The sequence below is a fragment of the Cricetulus griseus genome, chromosome 2 (genome assembly GCF_003668045.3).
Source record: "Cricetulus griseus strain 17A/GY chromosome 2, alternate assembly CriGri-PICRH-1.0, whole genome shotgun sequence".
Taxonomy (NCBI): domain Eukaryota; kingdom Metazoa; phylum Chordata; class Mammalia; order Rodentia; family Cricetidae; genus Cricetulus; species Cricetulus griseus.
Window position 1 is genome coordinate 152,477,936 of NC_048595.1, and position 25,453 is coordinate 152,503,388.

General features: G+C 41.5%; 1 protein-coding gene across 1 annotated transcript in view; it reads left to right on the plus strand.

The window, feature by feature from the left end:
• The window catches only part of Ca8 (carbonic anhydrase 8), a 90,469-nt gene that overhangs the window by 23,369 nt on the left and 41,647 nt on the right, over positions 1 to 25,453 (plus strand). Inside the window, exon 4 of the mRNA XM_027398894.2 lies at positions 25,240 to 25,335. Coding sequence (XP_027254695.1) covers positions 25,240 to 25,335 — 96 coding nt within the window. The remainder of the gene's footprint in view (positions 1 to 25,239; positions 25,336 to 25,453) is intronic.

Consider the following 25,453-nt stretch of genomic DNA (forward strand, 5'->3'; position numbering starts at 1 on the left):
GGGAGTCGAGGGGATTAGACAATTGTACCTGTGCAGCTAGTTTATAGGCAGAAGGGAGGCGGATAGCCCAGATATGGCTAATTAGTTAACTTGCTAAGAGTAGCTCCAGTTTCACACAAGCTTAAAAAAAAGGAGGAGGAGGAGGAAGGAGCTATTTGTAGTGGAGGAGTAAAGAAGAGGCCTGGCTTTGTCTAGGGAAAAAAATCTCTCACTATAGAAACCAGGAACAGGGAAGAGACATTTCCTGTTAATGACACCAATTCCTCAGATTTCTCCACTCATCCTGTAAAACTCCATGTCACTCACTCATCCTGTAAGGTTCCATGCCACCCACTCACCCTCTAAGGTTCCATGTCACCCACTCACCCTGTAAGGTTCCATGTCATCCACTTGCCCTGTAAGGCCCCATGTCACCCACTCATCCTGTAAGGCTCCATGACACTAAATACTAGGAAGAAGGCATCGAATCTGGGACTCCGCAAAGGCAATCCCATTTCCTTTATTGCAGACTGGCTCATCCTAACCATCTGTGACCGCTCTCATCCCCTTTAAAAGATTCTTGGGCCTGGCAGCGGTGACACATGACTTTAATCCCAGCACTCTGGAGACATGGCAGGCGGATCTTTGAATTCTAGGCCAGTCTTGTCTCCAGAGTGACTGGCAGAACAGCAGAGTCAAACTAGAGTGGCAAGAGAAGAACAGTGTTTCTGATGCGTGGATCTATTAGGAAGGAAGATGGTGAAGTCATGATGTATTCAGTGAACAAGTTTGTGTCTGTGTTCAAAGCAGCACCCCAGGATAAATATGAAGCATAAGAAGACAGTATTTGTTCCCAGTGACTCCCGAGTCCACTGTGCTTGGCATTGACATGGATGACAAATGTCTAGGATGCAAGTGCTCATTGTCCACAGGGTGACAGACCTAGCTAAAACGATTGCTTATGTGGTGAAGGCTTTTAGGATGTTGGTGGTAAAGAGAATACAGATCATGGAATAACGGGTTTCTGCTAGGCTCCAAGCAAACTAGAAAATAACAGATTTAGGGATTGGGCCTTGATAATGGAGTTGGAGTTTGCTGGATAAGTAAGGCTGCGAAGGCTGTTTCTGGGCCAAGGAGTAGCATTATTTTGGGCAGAAATTCTGGGCTCCTTCCAGGGTGGGAAGGGAAAATATTCTGGAGTTGGCTTTGGAAGAGCCTGACTCTAGCCTGAGAACTAGACTCTAGTCTCTTGAGGAGACCAGGAGGTATAGACACATCTAAGGAGGGAGATTGCCAGGGTGAGACTAAGGTGGCAAAAGGGGAATGGGGCAAAGAGGAGGGAAGAAGGGGGTGTGGTTGATGTGGAAGAAGACATATATAGACAAGGCAGATTAGAAAGGGAAGTGCCCAGGGAAGCCACTGGGATGCTGAGAAATGGGACGTGAATATGCGCTATTAGTGAAATGAGTAAGGGAATAATGAAATCCTTACAGACTGAATGTCCCTAATCCAGAACTCTGGGCACCAGAAGTGCTTCTGATTCGTAGTTTTGGAATGTATACTGCTAATAGTGAGACATGATGAGGTTGGACACAAGTCTAAACAGGAGATTCATAATATTTCATATAAACCTTACATACATAGCTTAAAGGTGAATTTTAATATACATGAAACAAAGGTTCACAGTTTGGAATTTTCTACTTGTGATGCCATTTTAGCTTTGAAAAAGTTTTAGATTTTGTAGCATCTTGGAGTTCAGGTTTTGGGATTAGGTCACTTTGTTGTGTGATAGAAAAATGTGAGGTACTGCAGTAGGGATATGGTTTGTGAAGCTAATGATTGAGTCAGTAGGCTTTAATGAGTCATTTTTATCTTTTAACTGTCCACAGTACTTTAGTTCTACCCACTTTCAAATTGCACAGATAATAATGGTAGGAGGTTCTAGCCTCTTGGTATGTTGGTAAAGCTGCCCTTGGCTACCTATAAGGTGAAGACATGAACATGTATGAAACCATGCTAAGCTGTGTATAATTGGAGTCTTAAGTAGAATGATAACCTCTCCATGTAACAGTGTTAATTCAATAACACTATTGATTTTATTTATTATTAATTGCATTTCTTATTTATTGTTCTTTTTTTTTTTTTTTTTTGGTTTTTTGAGACAGGGTTTCTCTGTGTAGCTTTGGAGCCTATCCTGACACTCGCCCTGGAGACCAGGTTGGCCTCGAACCCACAAAGATCCACCTGCCTCTGCCTCCCAAGAAGTGCTGGGATTAAAGTCGTGTGCCACCAACACCCGGCTAATTGCATTCCTTATTTATTGTTAATTACATTTGATATATATTGTCAAGGGGGGAATTCAACTTTAGAATGTTCCATGCCTTTTTTAGTACAAGTGTCTTCATTTATTGATCTCCACAAGAGAATGTGTATTTCTCCTTTGGTTTAAAAGGCAATGTCTACCACACTCTCTCTTAACTGGTGATGTTGTTTTGAAGGGATTTATTTTGATATCTTTGTTCCCTAAAATCACCAGTACTTGCAGTTGTTGACTGCTGCTTCCAGAGTCTCTATTTCTTTATCGGCTTCCATTACCTATGGTATTTTCCAACATAGATATCTGTATTTGTCATGTTTCAGAAGAGGGAGGTCTCAGAACTTCCAGATTTTCATATATAAAAAAGGGGAGAACATAAAGACTGTAGGCTGAAAGCAGCAATCTCGGAAGCATGGGCTTTCCTGAGTTTCTTACATATGCCTATATCAAAATTTTAATAGAAATGTAATTTTGACTTAGAAGTGAAAGCCAGTTCTGTGTCAATCAATAGAGTTTTACTTAAAATCATTAGACTTTGTTGTATTGGTGGTCCTCATTCAGGGAGAGCTAAAACTTTTGGGGAACTAGGGTTTGCTTTTGATCCCAGCAGATTCCTCCTTAGAGGGCGGATTCCGACTTCAGAGTATGCAGGTCCTGCCTCTGATTGAGCGCTGAGCTCCTGGGATTCTGAGTTTCAAGAGAATGGCAAATGACATCTCCCTTCTCTGCAAACCTTCTGTTTTGGAGAAGTTAGAAAAAGATAGTGTAAAGGCTGACCAAATATTCTGAGTCATTTTTTGGCACGATGCCCAGTAAGCATGTATGTGATACTTTTCATGCATTGAGTTTTGAGTGTGGTGCCCTGGGGAAATGATGTTATTAATGATGCAGCTACAAGGAGGCCAAGAAAATTGGAAGAAAGTTTTCAAGGCCAAATAGTCATGTTGATGTTGTGATTGGTGTTAAGTTTAAAATAGCATTAAACTCAGCTCGATTCTAAGAATTTTCAGACTTAGCACTTTGTCTTGACAACTCACAGAATAGCAATTCTTGGCAGGTAGTGTCTTTTAAGTAAATAAAAGAAGCAGGTAAAAGAGCAAAGAATAGAAGAGGGAGTTCTAGGCATCATGCCAGGAACTGAGGCCACAAAGGTGACAGGGAGGTCACCCTGTCATCCTCCCACTTTAGAGAAGTCCTGTTTTCTCTCTCGGGTACTTTCCACTCAGAGAGCTGCATGGCTTTCTACTTCAGTGTCTTTGGGCCTGTATTCACATGTCACATAAACAGGGAGGCAAGCCCCAATGTTCCTTCTCTAGCTACTTTTTCACTATAGCCTTTCATAAAAATTTATGGATATAAATATAATTATAACTATATGTATAAAATATATGCAGCCATGTAGTTATATATTGCTATGTAGGTATAAATGCATGAATACAGATAGTTCATAATAGTCTGCTTTAGCAGATGTGGAAATTAGGTAGCTGGAGATGAATGGCTGGTTAGGGACTGAAACTGGAAGCTTGCCTCTTAGGTTTTCACTGAGAAACAGCTGTGGGCAGATATTTGGTACCTAAGTGATGTCTGACTAATGTGGGGTGTTGCTGTGCAGTATTTCAGCTATCAGTTTTTGATTTGCCCACTAAACATTTATTGGATGCCTGCTACATATGGTCCAGACAGTTTCCAGTACTGGCAACATTTCATAGACAAGTTAGACATCACTATGCCAAGAAAACTTTGCCTCTAGTGAGATTTCCTTGGTTGAGAGATGTGACTCACTTTAGGGGATCATTGTTAAAATCCGGGTGTATTGTTCATGGGACCTCTAATGGAATGGTGGCCTTGGGAATGAGCAAAGGTGGGGGAGCAAAGGACCTTCAGAGTCCTTGATGGCTTCAGAGTTTGTTTGGTGGTCAGATGGAGTCTGACATGTTTGAACTTGACAGTTGCCATTCATTTTGTAAAATGCCCAGAAAGAGGCTATTATTATAGATCTGTAACTCAGAACAGAGCAGACTGGATTTGTGGCAGTGCTGATTTTTCACTCATTTATCCTTTTCAATCTGGTTCTATGGAAATGATAACTCCAGGGTCACACAGTGTCTTTTCTTTACCCACTGTCATAGGTAACATTTACAATTTTAAGTTGGTGTCCTGTTACCATTGCTTATTGTTATCACAGGCATATGGAATGTTGCTTAGCAAGCCTAACCATGCAAGAGTTTGCCAGAAGGAAATGAAAAGTCTTGATCCTAGGTAATGACTGTTTCATGGCCCTAGCTGTCATAGTATGGGCAGAGCTACAACAGTAGCATATGTTATTCTTATTCACATTCCAGTCAACTCATTTTTGAAATGTATTAAGCACCTCTGAAAAACAAATTATTTCTGATATAATCCATACATAGATATTTAGGAAATATTGATGTAAATGTAAAAGATTTTATATTTAGCTGTATGACCTTAAACTGGCCTTTGACGATAATTTTTTCTCTTTTGTTTGTTGGGTATATGTGTATGAGTGTGGGATACATGTATGATATATGCATGTATGTGTGCATTTATGCATGTATGTGGAGGCTGGAAGACACTATCTAATACACATCCTATGCTGTCACTCTCTGATTTATTCTCTTGAGCCAGAGTCTCACTGGACCTGAAGGTAGGTAGGCTTGTGATTGATCAGCAAGCCCTGGTGGCTGGCAAGCTCCAGAAATCCTGTTTCTGTCTCCTACACTGTTGCCTGTTTAGACATTTCCCTTGAGGATTGTGCCTCTGTGGACTTTTCTTCATCCTGTCACTTAGCATAAGGATGTGGCAGCACCTACCACACTGTTCCTTGGTATTTCACGGTGTTCTGTTGGGCAGATATGTTTTGTTCTACTTATTAGCTGTTGGGTATTTGGGTAGTTTCTATTTTGTAGCTCTCCTGAATAATGTGGTTTATGAATGTTGTCTTTCTCTCTGTACATGTTTTTATTTCTTTTGGGTTTATATACCTGGGAGAGGAGTTGCTGGGTCATATGCTAACTCCATGTTTACATTTTAGAAATTGTTCCTCTCCTTCCCAAGACGACTGGTGGCTATTCCATTTACAGTCCTACTAGTAGTGTGTATAGGTACTGATTTCTCCTCACCCAGACCAACATGTCATTAGATTTTTGACTAGAGCATTCTAGCATGTATGAAGTAATAAAGAATCATGGCTTTGAGTAATGTTTTTTGATAGTTATATTATACTGAACAACTTTTCATGTATTTGCTGGTCATATATATTCCTTTCAGTTCAAAGCCCTTGTACACTTTAGAACATTGAACTAGGCTTGATGAACCTTGCTGTAAGACATTTGCCTAATGTGTGAGGCCTGGGGATAACCTCAGTACCACAAAAACAAAAAGAAGAGAAAAATAGGTAATTTGTTTTATTGTTGAGTTGTAAAACTTTATCAGACAAATGATTCACAAATGTTTTCTCTCATAGGTTAAATTTTTACTTTCTTGGTGGTATTATTTGCAGTGCTTCATATAAGCCAAATTACCTTTTTTTCTTATTGGTTGTGTTTTTATTATTCATTTTATTTATTTATTGTTGCCTTCTACCACTGGGTATTGTCTATGTAATCCCGGACAGATTTTAAACTTCTAACGTTCTCCTTCTTGACTTTCCTAAGCATAACAGCTATGTACCCCTGTGCTTAATTAGTCTTTATCTTTTAGGGTAAATGTTTTATATTTAGATGACAGAAACAGAAAGTCTCCAAAACATGAATGTCTTAGTTAGGGTTTCTATTGCTGTGAAGGGACACAATAACCACAGCAACCTTTATAAAAGAAAACATTTAATTGGGTGGCTTACAGTTTCAGAGGTTTAGTCTAATGTCATCCACAGCAGCATGCAGGCAGGGATGGTACTGGAAAAGGAGCTGAGAGTTAATCCATCTTGATCTGCAGGCTGCAGGAAGTGGTCTGAGACATTGGGTGTGGCTTGAGCATAGGAGACCTCAAAGCCCACCCTCCACTCCTACAGAGACACACACTTCCTTTAACAAAGTCATACCTAGTTAACAAAGCCACACCTCCTAATGGTGCTGCTCCCTGTGAGATTATGGGGGCCAATTACTTTAAAACTACCACATGAGTGTGTAATCCACTTCCTTTCATACAGTGTTATTCTTTATTTCTAGCCCCACTAGCTAGTTATGTACTCAATGGATGTTTTCTAGTAGACATTTTTTTTTATCATTTTTTTATTTGAATTAGAAACAAGATTGAACTACATGACAATCCCAGTTCCCTTCTCCCTCCCTTCCTCCCCTACCACCCCCCAACTAAATCTAGTAGACATTTTTTATCCTTTGCTTTTCTAATTGTATTTTCCTTAAGCCTTCTGTTATAAGCAGAATATCTGCTTCGTCATACCTCACCACATCTTGAAGTGGTAACTGTACATTTATCTACTCAAATAATGTTTCAATTAGCTTTCAGCACTGCCAAAGACTTAATGGCCTATTGATTAAAAATATCTGATGCTGCCTCATACAAGAGCAAAGATTAAATAACTGTACACCTCTTTTTAAAAATCATCTTACATTTTCTGAGACAGTTTCTCATTCTGTGGCCCAGACTTACCTCAAATCTTTATCCTTCTGTCCCAGCCTCCCAAGTGCCGTGGTTACAGGCATGTGTCACTATACTTAGCTTTCTGTTATAATTCTCAATAGCAGCATTTTCTGTTGTGTTTCATTACTGTAGAGAAAGGGAGGCCCTTCCTTTCCTAAGGGGTCCATCGCAATGCATAGATACACATACACAGTTCGGACTTTTCACTGACTTCATTTGTCTAAAATTAAAATGAAATCTGCAATAAAATAATAAAGGCATACTTTCCTTAGCACCAGGGACATGTGAGAAGCACATTGGTAGGCCACTCTGTTACTGTGGGAACTTTGGAATGTATGCTCACCAACCCTGATGGTCTAAGCTAGTCGTGGACACATAGTTGAGACTTGGTGAACACCAGGAGCCTTCAACTGGCCAAACACAGCGTGGTGTTTCACAGGAAACTTCGAAAAACCTTGGTAGAAGAACCTCTGTCTACAATAACAATGAGGGACTGCATATCTGGCTCCATGTGCAAGGTCTTGACTCCAAACCTTAGCACTACACAAACCAAACACAAAAACAAAAATAAAAACCAAACCCCACAAAAAAGGTTTAGAATAGCACAAATCAGTAATGGCTTATTATCCTGATCAAGCATCTCATATTATAATGCTGCATATACCTTTATATGATTGACATTTCAGTTTATTTTTTAAAGCTAGTATTGCTGTAAATACAGGAATGATGGGTTCTTCTACAATAGCTATGATGTCACTAGGAGGTAGGACATTTTCAATTTCTTTGTTATCTTATAAACGGAATCACATGTTCTTTCTATTTCATTTGTTATTAAAGTTGATGTAGATTTTATGAGAATGATCTGCATGGCTAAGATGATAAAGATGTTGTCAAGTAACATTTATGCACCACAAAACAACTGTGATGACATGGGGAGACTCTATTTAGACTCAGACAAGCCCTAGGGACACTTTAAGTTCTTTGGTCATTGATGATAGTTATCATGCTTGCTGTTTGCTTTGTTGGGACTCTGTCTATATAGTGCTGGGACTATAGTATTGTAGGAATTTATTATCACACCCACCAAATTTATTTACTTATTTATTTTTCTATTCTCTTTTTTTGGGGGGGGGATGCTGGCAGGGCCTCTTACCTGCTAGGTAAGCATTCTGTGGCTCAGCTACATTTCCACCCTGATGACAAGTCTTTGGTTATGAATCAGGTATAATATCTAAAGATGTTTCCCTATGTCACTATAATCTGCACAAAATTTAAGTGTAGTTCTAGACAATGAGGTAAAACTTCTTATCTGAATTCAGGTTCATACCAATCAATCTCTTTCCTATTTCCAGTTGACCATTTTATTTTAAACACTAAATGTTTCTGTTCCAATTTCGCTTTAGCCAAGCAACCTGATATTGTAGCTTCTCAAAGTATCAGAAAGGAGCTGGTCTTTGAGCTTTGGTTCAGTAGTTTCTTAAAGCCACAGCTTTATGGGATATCTTTTTTCTTTGCAGATTTTTTTTAATTTGAATTAGAAACAAGATTGTTTTACATATCAATCCCAGTTCCCTCTCCCTCCCCTCCTCCCCTACCATCCCCCCAACAAAAACCCTACCTATCACATATCTTTTTTGCTCCCCCTGGAGGGTGAGGCCTTCCATAGGTTGTCATCAGAGTCTATCATATCCTTTTGATAGGGCCTAGGCCCACCCCCGTTTGTCTTGGCTTAGGGAGTATCCCTCTATGTGGAATGGGCTCCCAAAGTCCACACCTATGCTAGGGATAAGTACTGAACTACTACAGGAGGTCCTGTAGATTTCCAAGGCTTCCTCACTGAAACCCAGGTTCCTGGAGTCTGGGTCAGTCCCATGCTGGTATCCCAGCTATCAGTCTGGGGACCAAGAGCTCCCCGATGTTCAGGTCAGCTGTTTCTGTGGGTTTCACCAGCCTGGTCTGGACCCCTTTGCTCATCACTCATCTTTCTCTGCAACTGGATTCCAGTTCAGTTCAGTGATTAGTTGTGGGTGTCTGCTTCTACTTCCACCAGCTGCTGGATGAGGGCTATCAGGTGGCATATAAGTCAGTCATCAATCTCATTATCAGGGGAGGGCATTTAAGGTAGCCTCTCCTCTGTTGCTTAGATTGTTAGCTGGTGTTATCTTTGTAGATCTCCAGACATTTCCCTAGTGCCTGATTTCTCTGTAAACCTAAAATATCTCCCTCTATTATGGTATCTCCATTCTTGTTTTCTTCTATTCTTCCCCTGACTCAACCTTTCTGCTCCCTCATGTCCTCCTCACCCCTCCTCTTCTCCCCTTCTCATTCTTATAGCTCCCTTCCCCCTCTTCCAGTGTCCCAATTTGCTCAGGAGATCTTGTCCTTTTCCCCTTCTCCAGGGGACCATGTATGTCTCTCTTAGGGTCCTCCTTGTTTACTAGCTTCTCTGGCAGTGTGGATTGTAGGCTGATAATCCTTACTCTATGTCTAAAATCCGCATATGAGTGAGTACATATATGGGATATCCTTTACAAACATTTTATAGAATTGCATGGTTAGTACCATAGGAGTCTTAGCAGATCTGAGGTGTGCAGTCCCCTTTAATTCCAGGTAGAGCACCTGTACTGCGGTTCACAGTGAGTTTGCTGAAGAATAGTTCTTTATGCTACTCTCTTGAGCAACTCTCTTGAGTTGGATTAGCATGTTTTGATTTTAAAGTGAGTTACAAAACTTACATAAATAAGGAAGTACTTTGAGAAAAGCATACATGTGTGTTTATCCAGAGCCATTTGTCTTCAGATTAGGGCCTCCTTCTTCATTGTCATGTGGTTGGAGAAAAAGAAAGCCAACTACTCAGGGGATTACATGTGTTGCCATGTATACATGTGTTTGTTTAACCTGTCAAAGTTCACTCCTCTCACAATATTCTGAAGATAGAGGTTCATATTGTTGGACAGTTTTGTGTCCATGCATTGTCTTGTGAGCATGAGGTTAATGCAAATTGCATTCCACTGTGATTCCGAGGGGACAGTGAGGGTCCTGTTAATGCTTGTGAAGACTGTGTATGAGCCAGACACATGCCACATCTTATTTGCTCCATTTTATGTGTAATTTTTAAGTATATTTTTCAACTGAATAATCAGGTCAAGAAGCATTAAATAAGTTGCCCAAAGCTAAGGTCATGGCTGAGACGAGGACTATCATTCTCTGTCCCCTGCAGGGTATGCCTTTCTCGTTTCTAATAAAATGACTCTGATTTTTGTTTTGGATAATTCTGATTGAAAAAGCTCCAAGAATACTGTATTAACAGATAGTCCCTTGGAGATAAAGTGAGAATTAAAGTGAAGTGTTGTCTCTCTTAACATTACCAGATAAATTCATTTCACTGTACATTGTTTGCATATTGTAATCGGGTCTAAAGTATTCTTCTGAATAATGAGATTATTAGGCCAAATGTGAGTGTATAAACTTGGAGTTGGGTCAAAAGCTGACTGTAGTGTTTCAAGGGAAACAAAATCATTTTAGATTTTGAAATCCCATTAAAATTGCTTTCTATGTGTTCCTGGAACTAAAGAGAGTGTACAGCTATAATGTTCTTATCAACATACTTGAAATGGCAAATATAAATCGTTTGTCACAAGGCAAGATTTTTTGTTTAGATACTGTAGGCTACGGATTCCAATTGCACCCTGTGGGCAGTGATGGCCTCTGAGCAACCAGTACAAGATAAAGAGGGAGGTGAGACACTAGCATTGGAGGCATTGACTCCAGTTAGATTTGGGTCATAAATATGACCTAAACATGCCGGGCAGTGGTGTCTCACGCCTTTAATCCCAGCACTCGGGAGGCAGAGGCAGGCGGATATCTGTGAGTTCAAGACCAACCTGGTCTACAAGAGCTAGTTCCAGGACATCCTCCAAAGCCACAGAGAAACCCTGTCTCGGAAAAAAAAAGTATGACCTAAACAAAGGGATGGGTGAGTTTGGCTATGAGGGTGAGTTTGGGAGCTTTGTGGAGGTAGAATGAGAGATGTAACTCTCAATTGTGTGTGAGGAAGAAATGTTGGGGCAGATTTCTGGTTGGGTCCCATCATTAGTGCTGAGAAACCAAGAAGTGACACAAGCTATGGGGTAGTGAGGACTGTGACACGCCAACATTAAAGTATCTCACAGGAAGGCTTTTACTAGGCACTTTAACACAGAGACTTAGTGTCAAGAGGCTGTTTGGGTTAAAGATGTGGATTTTTGGAGTCATAGGCATCTAGGTGATAGTTAAGATATGGGAATGGACAATATCACCTACCAACAATGTGTGAAGGGAAGGAAAGAAAAGAGGCTGCAAGATGGAACCTGGACAGAACCAGAGGAGCCAAGTGAGAAGAAAGGGATTAGAGGAGCTAGAGGTGGGGAGATGTAGGAGGGAGCCAAGGAGTACATGTCATGTCATGTAGCCCACAGGCAGGGACGATGTGACTATGGATGGGGGAGCTAATGCTGCAAAATGAGCAAGGATACCAAGGCCAGACTGTGTGACACGGAAGAAGGATGGTCCTTGGGTGAGCCAGTGGATCAATAAGAAGTAGATTGTGGTGTATCATGGAGGAAATGGTCAGGGAGGGATGCGGATGGTGAACAGAGATACATTTAAGAAAAAAGGAGTCTGCTGGGCAGATAAAGCAGCGGGAAGGTACTTGGGGTTCAGGAAGTTTGCTGCTTTAGTTTAAGATGAGAAGAAGATACTCTGGTTCAAATGATGGTAAGAGGGAAGTTCCTTACAGAGGAGGGCAGAGGTGGAGATGGACCAAAGATCCTTTTAAGGGTAGTGATAGAATGGACCAGGGTGTGGGCAGGTGTTTAGGAGAAAAGATGAGCAAGTGTTTCTATCAGGAAAAGGACAGGGTTTTTTTTTTTTGTTTGTTTGTTTTGTTTTTTTGTTTGTTTTGTTTTTTTTCTCTCCCAGAAATGAGTGACCTTGTTACTAGAGTACCCACAAGTGCTTGACCCTAGTAGATGGGCCTTTGGGGTTGGTTTGAAGGCTGGCTCCAGCAAGCATGTGCTTTGTAAAGTTTGGGAAGTAATTGAAATTATGAGAGATAATGGTGGCCTGGATTTCTATAGTGGAAAGTGTCATTAATTATCTTTGAATTTTAAGGAAATAAACGAGTTTAAATGGTGTCATGGGGAATATAATCTGGAGTGGCCTTGTATTGTCATAATTACTGTCCGTGTCAACTTGATACAAAACCTAGAAACACTCGGGAAGAGGCGATCTCAGTTGAGGAATCTCTACCACTAGAGTGGCCTGTGAGCATGTCTGTGGGGTCATTTTCTTAACTGCTAATGGATGGAGGAGATCCCAATCCACTGAGGGTTGTACCACCCTCTGTGGTGTAGGCTGTAGAAAATTTGGAGCAAGATGGGAGCCTGGGAACAAGCTGGGAAGCATGTTCCTCCTCTGCTCAGTTCCTGCCCTGGCTTCCTACAATGAAGGACTGTAGCCCAGAAGCCAAAGAATCCATTTCTTCTCATTTTGTCATTGTTTTACAGCTGCAACAGAAAGTGAGCTGTGACATTTCCCGTCTGTTGTCACCTCCCTCCTGTTTCTCTTCACTCCATCTGGGGTCTAGCCAGTATCTGTTTGCTCTGAATAGTTGAACCTTCCAAAGGACAGTTTTGGTCCTCTAAGTATCTTAGAAAATGGCTCAAATGGTGTCTTCTGTGGTGAAGACTCAGCTCAGGTGGTGCCTCTGCTGCTGGTAGCAAGATGGTTTGTTCAGCCAATGTGTTGTTGTTTCTGGTGTAGTCTCCCAGGAATCTCTGGTCCTCTTTGGGTTGCTCAGTCTGTGTCTTCTGGTTATTTTGTCTCTACAGAAAACTTTATATTTGTCTAGTCTTTGCATGAACATTAATTCTTTGAATTACACTCCATTCATACTTCCTTGATCCCCCATCTTTGGAATAAGCTAGCATAAGGGCACAAGCCTTAGCTCTGTTGTCACTTATTGACTGTGTGACCCTTGAAAGGTTGTTTTACATTTTTTACCATTGTTTATTTTTGCAGAAGTCTGTATTGATGGTTACTTCTATCTATTTTCTGTTGCTAAAATAAAATACCCAAGACTGGGTAATTTACAAAGAAAACAGGTGATAACAGTGATGTTGGGGGTTCCTCTTGGGGTTCTTTATCTCCTTAGTTAAAGAATTTAAGAACAGATTCAAATGAAAGTTTGAGGACAGTTTTACTAGAGTTCAAAAGAAAACCCCAGGGGAGGCAAGCTGTAAACCTTAGCACCTGCCTAAAGGAGAATGGGGAAGAGAAGGGAAAACAAGCCTAGTTACTGAGTTAAGCCAGTGTGGCTGTCAACCACATGGTGGACAGGCAGCCACATTATGGTGTTGGGAGCCTCAGAGAAAGAATAAGGAGTCCTGAATACCAGAGGATGCAGACTCAGGCTCTGGCCAGCACCTGAAAGAAAAACGCAAATAAAAGTTATGCCAGAAAGGGTGTAAGCAATGATCCAGCTGGCCCTTTTGCTGGCTCACAGGGACTACACTGGGGGCTGGGAATTCGAGGAAGGAAAAACACATTATCTCATTAAAGGAATAGTTAATCTTTTAACCTTGAGCACATAGCTAAGTAGATCCGCCTTACTGAGAGGTGGTCAAGCGATTGACCTGCCAAGGTATTAACTTTTATTAATTAAAAAAGTAAAATATCATTTTCTCTTTCTCATTCCGCCTTCCACCCCTCTTACATGTTCTCTCCTATTCTCTCAAAATCATGGCCTCTTTTTCCTTACTGCCTATGTGTCTATAAGTACACACACAACCCATTCATTCTGCTTGTTGTTGTTTGCATGTATATGGTCATGACTTTGGAGCTGACCACATGGTATTGGGTATACAATTAGGGACTTATTTCTAAGGCAGATGATTTAGCCTGTTCTTAGCATTCCTTAGTTGCCTGTAGTTCTTGTTTTAGGGTTGAGGCTTGTGAGCTTTCCCACTTCCATATTGGCATGGCTATTGGGTTGTTCTTGTTCAGGTCATAGTTAGTCAGCCAAGTTGATGAGACTTCATGGGTTAGCTTTCTTAATATTTCCAGGAGACAACCTAGAGCAGATTTCCTGGTTCTCTGGCTCTTAAAATATTTCTGTCCTGTCTTCCAAGATGTTGTATTATAGATGTATCTGTTGGAACTCTGTAATCCACAGTTACTTGTTTTTTAAAAGCCCTACCTAGCTGTGACACTTAATGAACCACCACAACACCTAGTGTGATACTATAATCCTAAGGGTGCAATAGAGGTATCCATATCTTGGTGGCAATTGTATTTAAGGTCTGCTCAACAGGAAGGAAACCATGCCTCACAGTGAAGCCTAGCTAATTACCTGGGGCTGGTGACATCATGGATCTTAGAGGGGAAGTTACTATTGCCACCTTACTGAATCACCATAATCTTTAACTGTATTCTAAATACTTACTTTTTATACTCACAAATAAGTGTAGTACTTACCCCTCATTAAAGAAATTTCTCTTTGCATCAGATAGAGACTGTAACAGAAAACCAATTGTATTGACTCTTAATGGTAAAGACAATGACATGTGTCTACCTAGCAGAGGTTCTCACCTTCCTAATGCTGTCACCCTTTAACACAGTTCCTCAGGTTGTGGTGAACCCCAGCCATAAAATGATTTTGTTGCTACTTCATAACTGCAATGAACTGTAATGCAAATATCTGATATGCAATTGCCACTGTTAGGAATTGCATTGTAACAGTTTGAGAACCATTGATCTAGAGGTTGACTATCAAAGCAAGTTCATCTAGCTCCCAGCACTAGACCTGGGAAGTCCTAAGAGCACAGCACTGGATACTGTTCCCTGTTAGTAACTGCTTTCTGCTATTACACTGTAACAGAAGTCAGGAGGGCAAGTACTTAAGCTCAAAAGCCAAAGCACAGGAAACAGGCAATACCACAGTAAGAGTAAGCTTAGTCTGCAAGGACAGGCAGGCCTCTTGAAGACTTACTCCTCTTTCAGAGGTCTCACCATCCAACAGCTGCCACCTTGGGTGTTAAACTACTGCATGTGCCTCATAGGAGACAAGTCATAGCCATGATCATGATAGCATCTCCCATTCTAATGATGAGTGATGCAATACAGAGAGCAGGATCTCGCAGAGACTGTGACATCCTGGTGTTTCACTGTGCACTAATCCTTCACTCATTTTCTTCCATTAGGCTGTAAAATTCATACTTTTATTTGTACACACATTGGGTCTTTTAATAAAAAGATTTGAGGTCTTTGTGTTTGTGATGGAAAAAGCTGTGTACATTAAACCATAGATAGTATGGATGGTCAGTAACTGCTTAGAGGAGCACAGTCATTGTTTTAGAACTCCTTCCTCAAGTGAGGCATGCATCCCTATGAGAAAGTGGGTTGTCACCATGGTTCACTATACCAAATGAACAGACCTAATTTATGTGACATTCAATACCAACACCCTTTGACAGTCTCTTTGCTTTCTTTATTATACAAAATAATAAATGCAGTATAGATTAAATTATTTAATTGCATCCATAACCCACAATTCAGATCTGTATAAAGCTATTTTCTGGGGAACCAGGAAACCAATGCCAAAAAAGTAGTTTGACATATGAGGAAAAAGGAGAACAACATGTAATTAAAATTTCTTGTATATTTATGTGCTTTTTTTTCTTTTGAGACAGGGTCTCAAACAGCTCTGGCTGCTTTGGAACTTGTGTAGACCAGACTAGGCTTGAATTCATAGACATCTGCCTGAGTGCTGGGAGTAAAGGTGTGTGCCACCATGTCCAGCTTATGCAACAATTTAGCTAGCATTGCTCTTCATCATTTTTTTCGTATAAAATCAGTTTTGGGTTTTTAGTGAGTATAACATATTTTTAAATGTCACAGTTTTTCATTGTCTTGACTCACATGACAGTTCCTATAAGATTTTCTGCACCTCTCATGGTGAATTTCCTACAGGAATCTTCATTTTGGGAAGGAGCCTACTGTTGTCACGGTGTCAAGTATCTAACAGGGCAGCAATATGCAAGGAAACAAAAGGAAGCCGGTATTCAGAGAGGAAAACACGCTATTCCAAAGGAAAAGTTGTTTGTATAAATTACATAGAAAAGTTTTACAAATCACATAGAAACATTGAGTGTCTTTGAACTGGTAGGTTCTTACCTGAGGAATACTACAAATACCATTTTGTTATTGTCAGTGGTGAACATAGAGTCCTGCTTCTCTTTTACTAAAATGACATGATTCCTAATCAAGTTTAGGCAAGTGGCTGCTGTCAGGTTGAGAGAGAATTTCCAGTAACTCATTCCCTGCTCCAAGCATCACAGTCACATCTGCCTACGTCTTGAGATGAACTCTCAGATAGCAGCCACATCATGTATTGAGAGAGAGTCTCAGAGTGCTGCCGATGAGCTCAGGGACGGAGAGTGACTCGAGAAACACTGCTATTTAATCCTCCAAACTGACACTCATCACTTGTGATTTTATTTTTCTTTACATTTTAATACTTAAATACCTTTATGTCTTTCAATCTCTGATATCATAAGGATATCTTTTTCCTTCTAAAACAATTATAACTCTGTATGACTAGTGTGTATGAGGCCTTGGGTTTGATCCCTGGCACCATGAAAGCAAAACAAAACAAAAAATAAATAAACAAATACAGCGCCTGGCTCCTCCAGATACTTTGCAAGTGTGTGTTTCTAAAATATCTCCTTAGTAAAGAACAGGAGAGTGAGACACTCATCTTCCAAGACTGACATGCTACCTCCTTGATACCACCTCATGGGCCATGCCTGTCTTCTTTTGGCATCAAGGAAAGCAGCTGAACATACCCAGGCCACACAGCAGGGCCTGGTGCTGGAGTCCTCTGGAAGTTGGCTGTGGTAGCCTAGCTCAGAGGCAGGGGGCTCATGACCACAGATGAGGAGGGAGCTCCTTTCCAGATTTAGTTACATCTGAGTTCACAGGTCATGTGAATGCTCACGATTATTAAAACTTCCCACAACCTGTGTGATGCCCTTCAGCTTTACTCTAGACTATTAAAGGAGTAGATGAGAAGACTGAAAGTCAGGAGCGCTGCTTCTCCTTATTTTTGTTATAGTCGGCGGCTTCTTTTTAGCAGCTGTCTGCTCACATCCCTGCCCACCTCCTAGGATGAATGGCCTTGTCTCACTTTGGTGGATACCTTCATATGCCTTTGTCTCTGAACTGCTTCTACAGAATGTTAAAAAAAAAAAAAAAGCATGTGTGCTCCCCATACCCTGCCACCTTGTTCTTTGCAGCTCTTGAAGCCTTTACGTGATACATGGCCACTTTCTTCTGGAAAAATGTTTTCTCATTTGTGCTAACAGAGGTCTGATTGTGTACACATGAGCAGGACACCAGGCAGCAGGAGCTTGTGAGAGAAAGTTCTTTACCCTGTGGTGGCCAAGAACTTTGTGTGTGTGTGTGTGTGTGTGTGTGTGTGTGTGTGTGTGTGTGTGTGTGTGTGTGTGTGTAGGTACAACCCTCATGGGCACATCCTTGTGATCCACTTCTATCAGCTAGGTTCCACCCCCTGAATTTCTAACCACTTCTTAAAATAGCACTACCCACTGGGGACCAGGCACTCAGCATGTGAGCTTTTTGAGACATTTCCAGACCATCACAGGTGTGTCTCCCTACCTGCAGTCTGCATTCTCAGGGCAGCTCTAGTTTTACCTCAGAGGTCTAGAACAGGGCAGCACATCCTAAAATGGAATTCCTCTTACCTTTGATGGCATGTTGGTGGGGCTCTTAGCTCTCCATGCTTTCTTCCTTATCTCTTGTATCTGTTGGTTTAGATTCTCAGCTGTCTCTGTCTCTCTATCTCACAGCTCACCTCCTCCTGCAGTCTTTTTCTATCATGCCAGGTGAGGTCAGAGGATAGAGAAGATTCATAGGGTTGGGAAAGGCGAGGCAGGAGGAATGTAACTAGAGCAGAGACACTCTGAGCAGTAGGGGTCACTCTGCCTTGAGCATTAGATTGTTAAGTGGGAAAGGAAAGGATCAGGGACATGTAAGTCTGATTGGAGTAGGAAATAAGGGAAATTAGAGATTTTGAACAGAGGAAATGTGAAAGCTGGGCTCCAGAGAGATTAGTGCAACTCTGTAATGCAATGTAGGGGCAGGAAAGGCGGTGAGTGCAGATAAGGGCTGGTGCCTGAAGCCTGGGAGATGCAGCATCCTGCTAGAGTCAGCCAGAGTGCACCTTTGAAAAGAATTGGTGTCACTTCTAGAACTGTTTCCTTATGGTGACAAGAAAACCTCTGAAAGGAAATGCCATGTAGCGTTTGCAGATAGGAGGCTCCAGAAAACCCACGGGAGTGCCTCGGGAGACTGGTGAGTCACAGGGTCCTTTTCAGATTTTACAACTTTTTCCATTCTTGTGATTCATCCTTTTGTGCTTTAATGCTGTCTTGTTATTTCAGTTAATAATAAACCTCATTTATCTTGAAGATAGATTTCTGTTAAGCTTCCATGGAATCTTGAAACTTACTTTTCTCAGTGACAAACAAATGACCATATGACTATGGCATATCAGAGTTTCACGACTTTGGACACTTTATCTGCTGCTGTGAATTAAGTATATTATTAAGATTGACTTTTTCCAGGGACTAATGACAAAGCCATGCAATCAATTACAGGAAATTAGAGTCTGTGGGCCTTAGAGTGAAAACTCAGCCAAGATTTTCTCTGCAGCTAGAAGAGGGTTAGCTGCAGCAGGCTGTAACTCAGCCTGTGGTCTGATGTCTTGGGACTGTGGCCTGGTCATCCAGCACTTCTGATAGGTGCATTATTGTAACATATGCCTCTTACTGAGGCCTTGTGGGTGGGAAAATAGTTGTTAAGGAAGGCTGGGTTTGATTGTTAGAGAAAACCACTTTCTGCTGCTCTGACACACCACACCAAATACGAAAGAAGGAAAACCTTTGACCTGCTGAAAGTGTTTGGTAGCCACAGTAAGTTTGGGTTCAGTCTGTACAAAGTAGTCCTTGACTACCTGCTGTACATGTATTTTTAAGGCAAAGACTATACGAGTTCCTCATAGACTAGCATCAGCTGGGTCCTGGGCTGGGGGTCAGCTTTATTCCAGTGTCCTTTGAAGGAGTTAAGTGACTATGCACAGTGGGCTATCTGAAGCCCTGGCAGCAGATACAGTGACAATGCCATCTATTCCTTAAGTAGCAAGCAGCATTGCTATGTTTGGTCTGCACTGTAAACAGGGAACGCTGCTGTCCACCCCCAAACTTCACCTCCCTGCTTCTGTGCCAGTGCTGGATACAGATAACCAATGCTAATGACAGCAAGATAGGATGGGCATACAGGAGGAGTGAGCCCGTGGGGAGACAGAGAGGCGCGAATAACCGAGCTATGAAGTACAGTGCTCCTTAGGTTACAGAGAGCCTGCTTGGTACTCAAAGGAGGCAGTGACTTGTGAAGTTCCCAGGGCTTCAGTGCAGGGCTGAAAGAAGAATCTTAGCCTGTGATGCCCGGCTGAGGTCTGTGAGAGCGCATTGCTTCTGAGAGTCCAGAGTTGTAGGCACTCAGGTTGCTGTCTTTCCCTTTGCCCTTGGAGTAGTCAGACACGCCCCCAGCAAGTCTGCACTTGTCTCCATGGCTGCCTTTGAAGTTTATCTGCCAAGGCCCTTCCACTCGTACAATAGCTGTCTACTTGGGCCTCTCAGAAGACAGTTCATAAGACGATGAGGGAAATATGGCTTCACCTCCCTTTCCAGCTGCTGCATCAATCTGCCAACCACAATCTTAGTATGTGGATTTCAAGTCAAATCCAGTTGTCTCCAGAGTCCTTTGTTGAACTACCTCCATCAGAACAAACCAGAAAAATGCACAGTCTATTAAATAATGTATTCATACATTTTCCTATTAACAAAGTCTCTGTCTGAGGGTATTTGTTCCAAGACTCTAGTAGATGACTCAAACTGGATCTTTCTAACCCCATATGTATGAACTGTTTTTCATACGAGTAAATACCAATGGTAGAGTGATTTATGAATTAGACACAGTACAAAGTACCAATAACTAATAATTAAAGAGTTAAATTATAGCAATGACTATGGTAAAAGCTATTTAAAACATTATTTCTGCTTAGTTTTTTAGCCACAGGTAAGTGTAAACATGGAAAAGACACCACGGATAAGGAAGAGTACTGTGTTTTATGTATTTTGTGATGTGTAGCATACATGAACTGAAAAGGCATGTAGCAGGAACAGAGGCTGTAACTGCTATCTATCACTGGGCGGGGTGGGGGGACATGGGACAGGACCTTGTTTGCCCCTCCCCCATCCTCTGTTCAGTCCTAGAGGAGTAGGTTGGATGTGCTGCTCATTTAGCCACCAGGCCCCATTTTCCTCATCCTCCCTGCTCCTTCTTCAGGTGTAAACCCCCATTGGTCTCTACTCTTTTTTGTTTGTTTGTTTATACAACCTGTATTACTCTTTTCTTCAGGCAAAGGTAAAGACTAGGAAAAGGTGGGGTGAGGGGGAAGGGAGGAGGAAGAGAGAAGAAAGAAGGCAAGGATTTAAATTACGGAGTTGGTCTCTGTGATTGAGGGTTTCCAAGACCCAAATCCCCAGGTCAGACTGGAGGTGGAAAATAGTTTTCAGAAATTGGTATTGTAGTTAGAGTTTAGTGAGAAACTAATGTAGGATTTGATCTTGTCCTGGAGGCAGGGTTCTTTTCTTTTTTAGGGACTTGAGTATTGTTCTCAAGGCACTCAACTCAGTGGATAAGGCTTACCAATGCTACAGAGGGTGAATAGGTTTTCTCAAGGATAAGGCTTACCAATGCTATGGAGGACAACTAGGTTTTCTGGATGCCTGTTAATTTAAATAGTAATCACAGATATAGAATACCTTCACAACAACATCTGGACTGGCATTTGACCAAATTGAGCTCCATAGCTTAGCTCTGTAACAATACATAAAAGTAGTTATACTAAAAGCTAGGCATGGTGGTGCATGACTGTAATCTCAGCCTCCGGGCTGAGGAAGGACAATTGCTATGAGTTTGGGGCTAGCCTGGGCCATGCAGTAAGTATTATGCTAGCCTGGCTTACATAGCAAAGCCTTGACTCACAGCCCTACACCTCTTCCCACCCAAAGCTTCCAGAGATATCCCTATGGTAGTTTTTCAGCTGAAGCTCCTATGCCTCACCTGGCTTGTATTCCAGCCTCTGGTGCATTCTCCCTACTGCCAGAAAAGGCCTTGGAAGAAAGAAGTTGTTGGGGAAGTTTGATTGTTTCTAAGTAGCATAATATTATCATTGTAATCATATGCTACTTTGGTGTTTCCATAATAGAACTATGACAAAATCTAAAGCACCTTGCAGTCAGACCTTGCCTTCCAGTCCTCTCTTATTATTGCCAGACTTAGGTCCCCACAAAGGCATTCTAGTTCTTCATATGCCTTGATGATTTCCTTCTTTCTGTGGCTTTGATTTATGGAATTGAACCAACATTCATCTAAGGAAGAACTGCTAAAATGATAGGCGTAAAGGAGGGGCTGTGGAGAACAGACATAATCTGAATAAATCAAGTGTTTGAGATGTAAACAAACCACGCTAGGATTGCAAGACAGGAAAGGGGAGTGTTCTGGGAAAAACCCATGAGAAAACCTGGCTGCCAGAGGCGGAAGGTGCCCAGAGACTGAAGAATCAGGCAGATGGAGTATTATAAAGCACCATGGAGGGCTCACAGAAGGAAGTGTGGCCAAAGGTGGGCAGGCAAACAGTGGATCCGAATGATTTGGGTGAGGGTGAAGGGCTTAGAGAGTGGTCATGAAAACTGGCTTCACCTAAGTTGCTGTTACTTGGTTTATCTCAAGTGGCAGTAAAGCTGTCAGGCACTTTCCTGGTGGTGGCAGTGCCAGGGTCTTGGTTGTAGAATTCCACACGCCTGTAATCTGGAAATAGTATAGTGCTGCAGGAAAACACATGGTGGCCGCTCTGGGCAGGCATGGTGGTTGCAACTCAAAATGGTTGCAGCTAGGTCAAGCTTGCTTACCTTAGGTGAGACAGATGGATGAGGTTATGAACAGAATCATGTCCCCTACAAATTCCAGTTTATACAATTGAGTGTATTTAGAAATCAATTCCTTATAAAGGTAATTAGGGAAGGACTCTTATGCACAGATCCTTATCCAATATAACTGTGTACTTGTTAGAAGCAATGATTAGTGCATAGACACACATTCAGGGGAGATCATGTGATGACATGGAGAAGGCCACCTGTAAGCCAGGGACAGAAACCTCACATGGAGGCGACTCTGCCAGCACCTCATCCCCGTACTTACAGCCTCCAGAAGTATGAGAAAATGAATTCCTGTTGCTGCCACTGCTAGTCTGTAGCATGCTATGACAGTGTCTCTCATAGGAGTATGGATAGAAAGCCCTCGAAGAGCAAAGCAAGCCCAAAGCTGAGAAGCAGCAAAAATGTAGTGCACTGTGCCTCAGACCGTGCATCTGTGAGCATTGGAAACTGGCCGGGAACTTGAGTTGGCCATCTAATCGCTTTTCACATGGAGATGGAGTCTCCCTCTTGTCTTCAGGAGAAGATAAATTCTGAGGACCATGATGGTCCTTTGGTGTCAGAGTCGGGGCTGCTTGTTGACTTTGAGATGGAGTCTTCTTGGTCCTGACCAAGTCTCAGGAGAAGATGTTGTAGAGACTCTCTTGCTACTTTTATTTTGAAAAATTGTGCTAGACATGTGGGGACCACAGACAGCTGCTATCCTGTTTATCTTGGGATGGTTGGAATGCTAGTGTTTCCCTCATTTTTCTTTAAGTGAGAGAAAAAAAATCCCCATTTTTATTTACAACAGTTTGAGCTTTGCAGAAAAATTGTGAAGGTACTACAAAAATTTCTCTGTGCCCCATAGCAATTTTCTCCTATCAACATTCATTTGTTAGAATTAGTGGGCTAACACTGATACATTATTAAGTCTATATTTCATTCAGATTTCCTTAATTTTTATGGAATTTTCTTTTGTCTCAAAATCCCATTTATGATACCTTAGTACTGTTGTTGCTCTGGTGTTCTTTGCCTCCTCTTGTCTGTGCCATTTTTTTACTTTCTTCTTGATGATCTTGGTAGTTCTGAGATGTCCTGGCCAGCCGTTTTGCCTGTCATTTTAATCATGATTGCATTGTAGTTAAGGGTTACTGGAAGGAACACAGAGGCACATACCATCTCCATTACATATCAAGACTGTCAGCCTACTGTCAGTGTGACAGGTGGTAGGCTGATCTTAATCATGTGGTTTGATTAGGCTCCATTATTAGAAAAAGTCCCCCTTTTGCCCCCTTGATGTACAGTACTCTTTGAAATAGTCACCATGCACTGTGCACACAGAGAGAGTGGGGACCCTCAAGGCTTTACAGTGTTTAAAAAGAATGTGTACATACTGAGTTGGGAAGAGTAGCCAACCAAACTGGACTTCACAGCCCAAAACAAACAGAACACAAAAAGCCATGTTTTAAAAAGGGGTATTAAGGTTTTATTTCTGGAAAAAGTGCCCCATAATATTGTTATGAGAAGCAAATGTCCTTTAAACTCTGTGATATGATGAATAAAAGTACCTTCTGCCAGAGGGAGTGCTCAGACCTTTGTTGATCTATCTGTATCACTGGGCTTTTGAAAACCATTGGTGCAGCCACAGAAGAATGATTGCAATTGTTTAGCACATTACTATTAATTGAGAAGTGATAGGAGGCTGTGTTCAGAAAGTCAGTGCCTCAATAGTTACCACTGGACAGGTACATCCTGCTGAGGTTTCACAGCCTGGCCTCAGGTTGCTGATTCCATTAATAATTTTGTTACCACCCTCTAGTGGTCAGTTCTATTTTTAATATTTTTTCTTTTATTGAAACTAGATTTTTTCTCATACAACATATCCCGATTATAGTTTCCCCTCCCTTTACTTCCTTCCCACCTCCCTTCCCCTATGAACCTCCCTTTCTGTCTCTCATTAGAAAAGAACAGGCTTCTAAGAGATAACCACAAAACAGGACAAAGCAAAATGTAATAAGATGAAACAAAAACTGTCATATCGAAGCTGGACATGGCAACCCAACAGGAGGAAAAGAGTCCCAAGAGCAGGCACAAGAATCCGAGATCCACTCATTCTCACAGCTAAAAGCTTGTGGGCAAATTCAACAATTGAAAACAAAATTTTAGGCTGTCCTTATGATAGTCTTTGGGAAAATTTTAAAATGTTTAACTGCATAGCAATCAAGTTTTAGGTATGCCTTTATTTTTGAGAAACTGTTTTTTAAAGGAGAGAGTGTTTCAGTTTTCCTATATTTATTTTGTGTGAGTGGTGTGAGGGGTGGGGTGGGGTGCATGTGGAGGTCATGTGGGGGACCTTATTTGTCTGCTTACAGTGTGTATGGATGCTGTAGGAGCAAGTGCCTATTCTAGAGAGGCCTGAAAGCCATACAGCTTTGCAAGGCGAGTGGAGCAGGCATTGTTTGTCATTGCTTCACAGGTATAGTTTTATCTGTAGTAAAAAAAAAATGATCTTTAGGGGCTGGAGAGATGGCTAAGAGGTTAAGAGTACCAGCTGTTCTTCCAGAGGAACCAGGTTCAATCCCCAGCACCCACATGGCAGCTCACAACTGTCTGTAACTCCAGTTCCAGTGGATCCAATACCCTCATCCAGACATACATGCAGGCAAAACACCAATGAACATAAAATAAAAATAAATAATTAAAAAATGATCTTTTTCTAAAAATACCCCCCTCCCCAAACAGTATGCTGTTTCTGGATAGTCTCAGAGAACTAAAATAATTTACCAGATTTTGAGAATGGCTTTTGAATGGTTCTTACTGGAAATACTGGGCAATTATCCAGGTCATAATCCAGTCTCCACTCTTTGTTGGCAGTAGGGTTCACATTTGGGGCCTTAAGCATACCACTCTACCACCGAGCCCGCACAGCCTGCCTCCATCCTTCAATGAATCATAGTTTGTCTAGACTGTAGTTTTGTTCCCTTGTAATCCACAGGGCCTGGAGTTAGAGAAAGACAGCTCATCCCATGTGAAATCTTTGAGTTGCCCTGAGCTGAACAGAAATAGGGAGGACTCTAAAGAGAACTTCACTTGGGGCAGTCGTCTGCTAATGCCTCGTTTCGACCCCTTTTTATACTTGATACCATGGAGATTCTGAGAATAGGCTGTCTGTTTTTCTGGGTAGTGTGTTAAGGGACACTGTCTGTGTTTTTCCCTCAGCTCCATCTGATCCACTGGAATTCCACACTGTTTGGCAGCATTGATGAGGCAGTTGGGAAGCCCCATGGCATTGCCATCATTGCATTGTTTGTCCAGGTAAGTTGGAATACATCGTTTAGAGATGTTTTCTCTAAGTCATTTTTTCAAGGAATTTATTTATTTATTTATTTATTTATTTATTTATTTATTTATTTGTTTGTTTATTTGTTTGTTT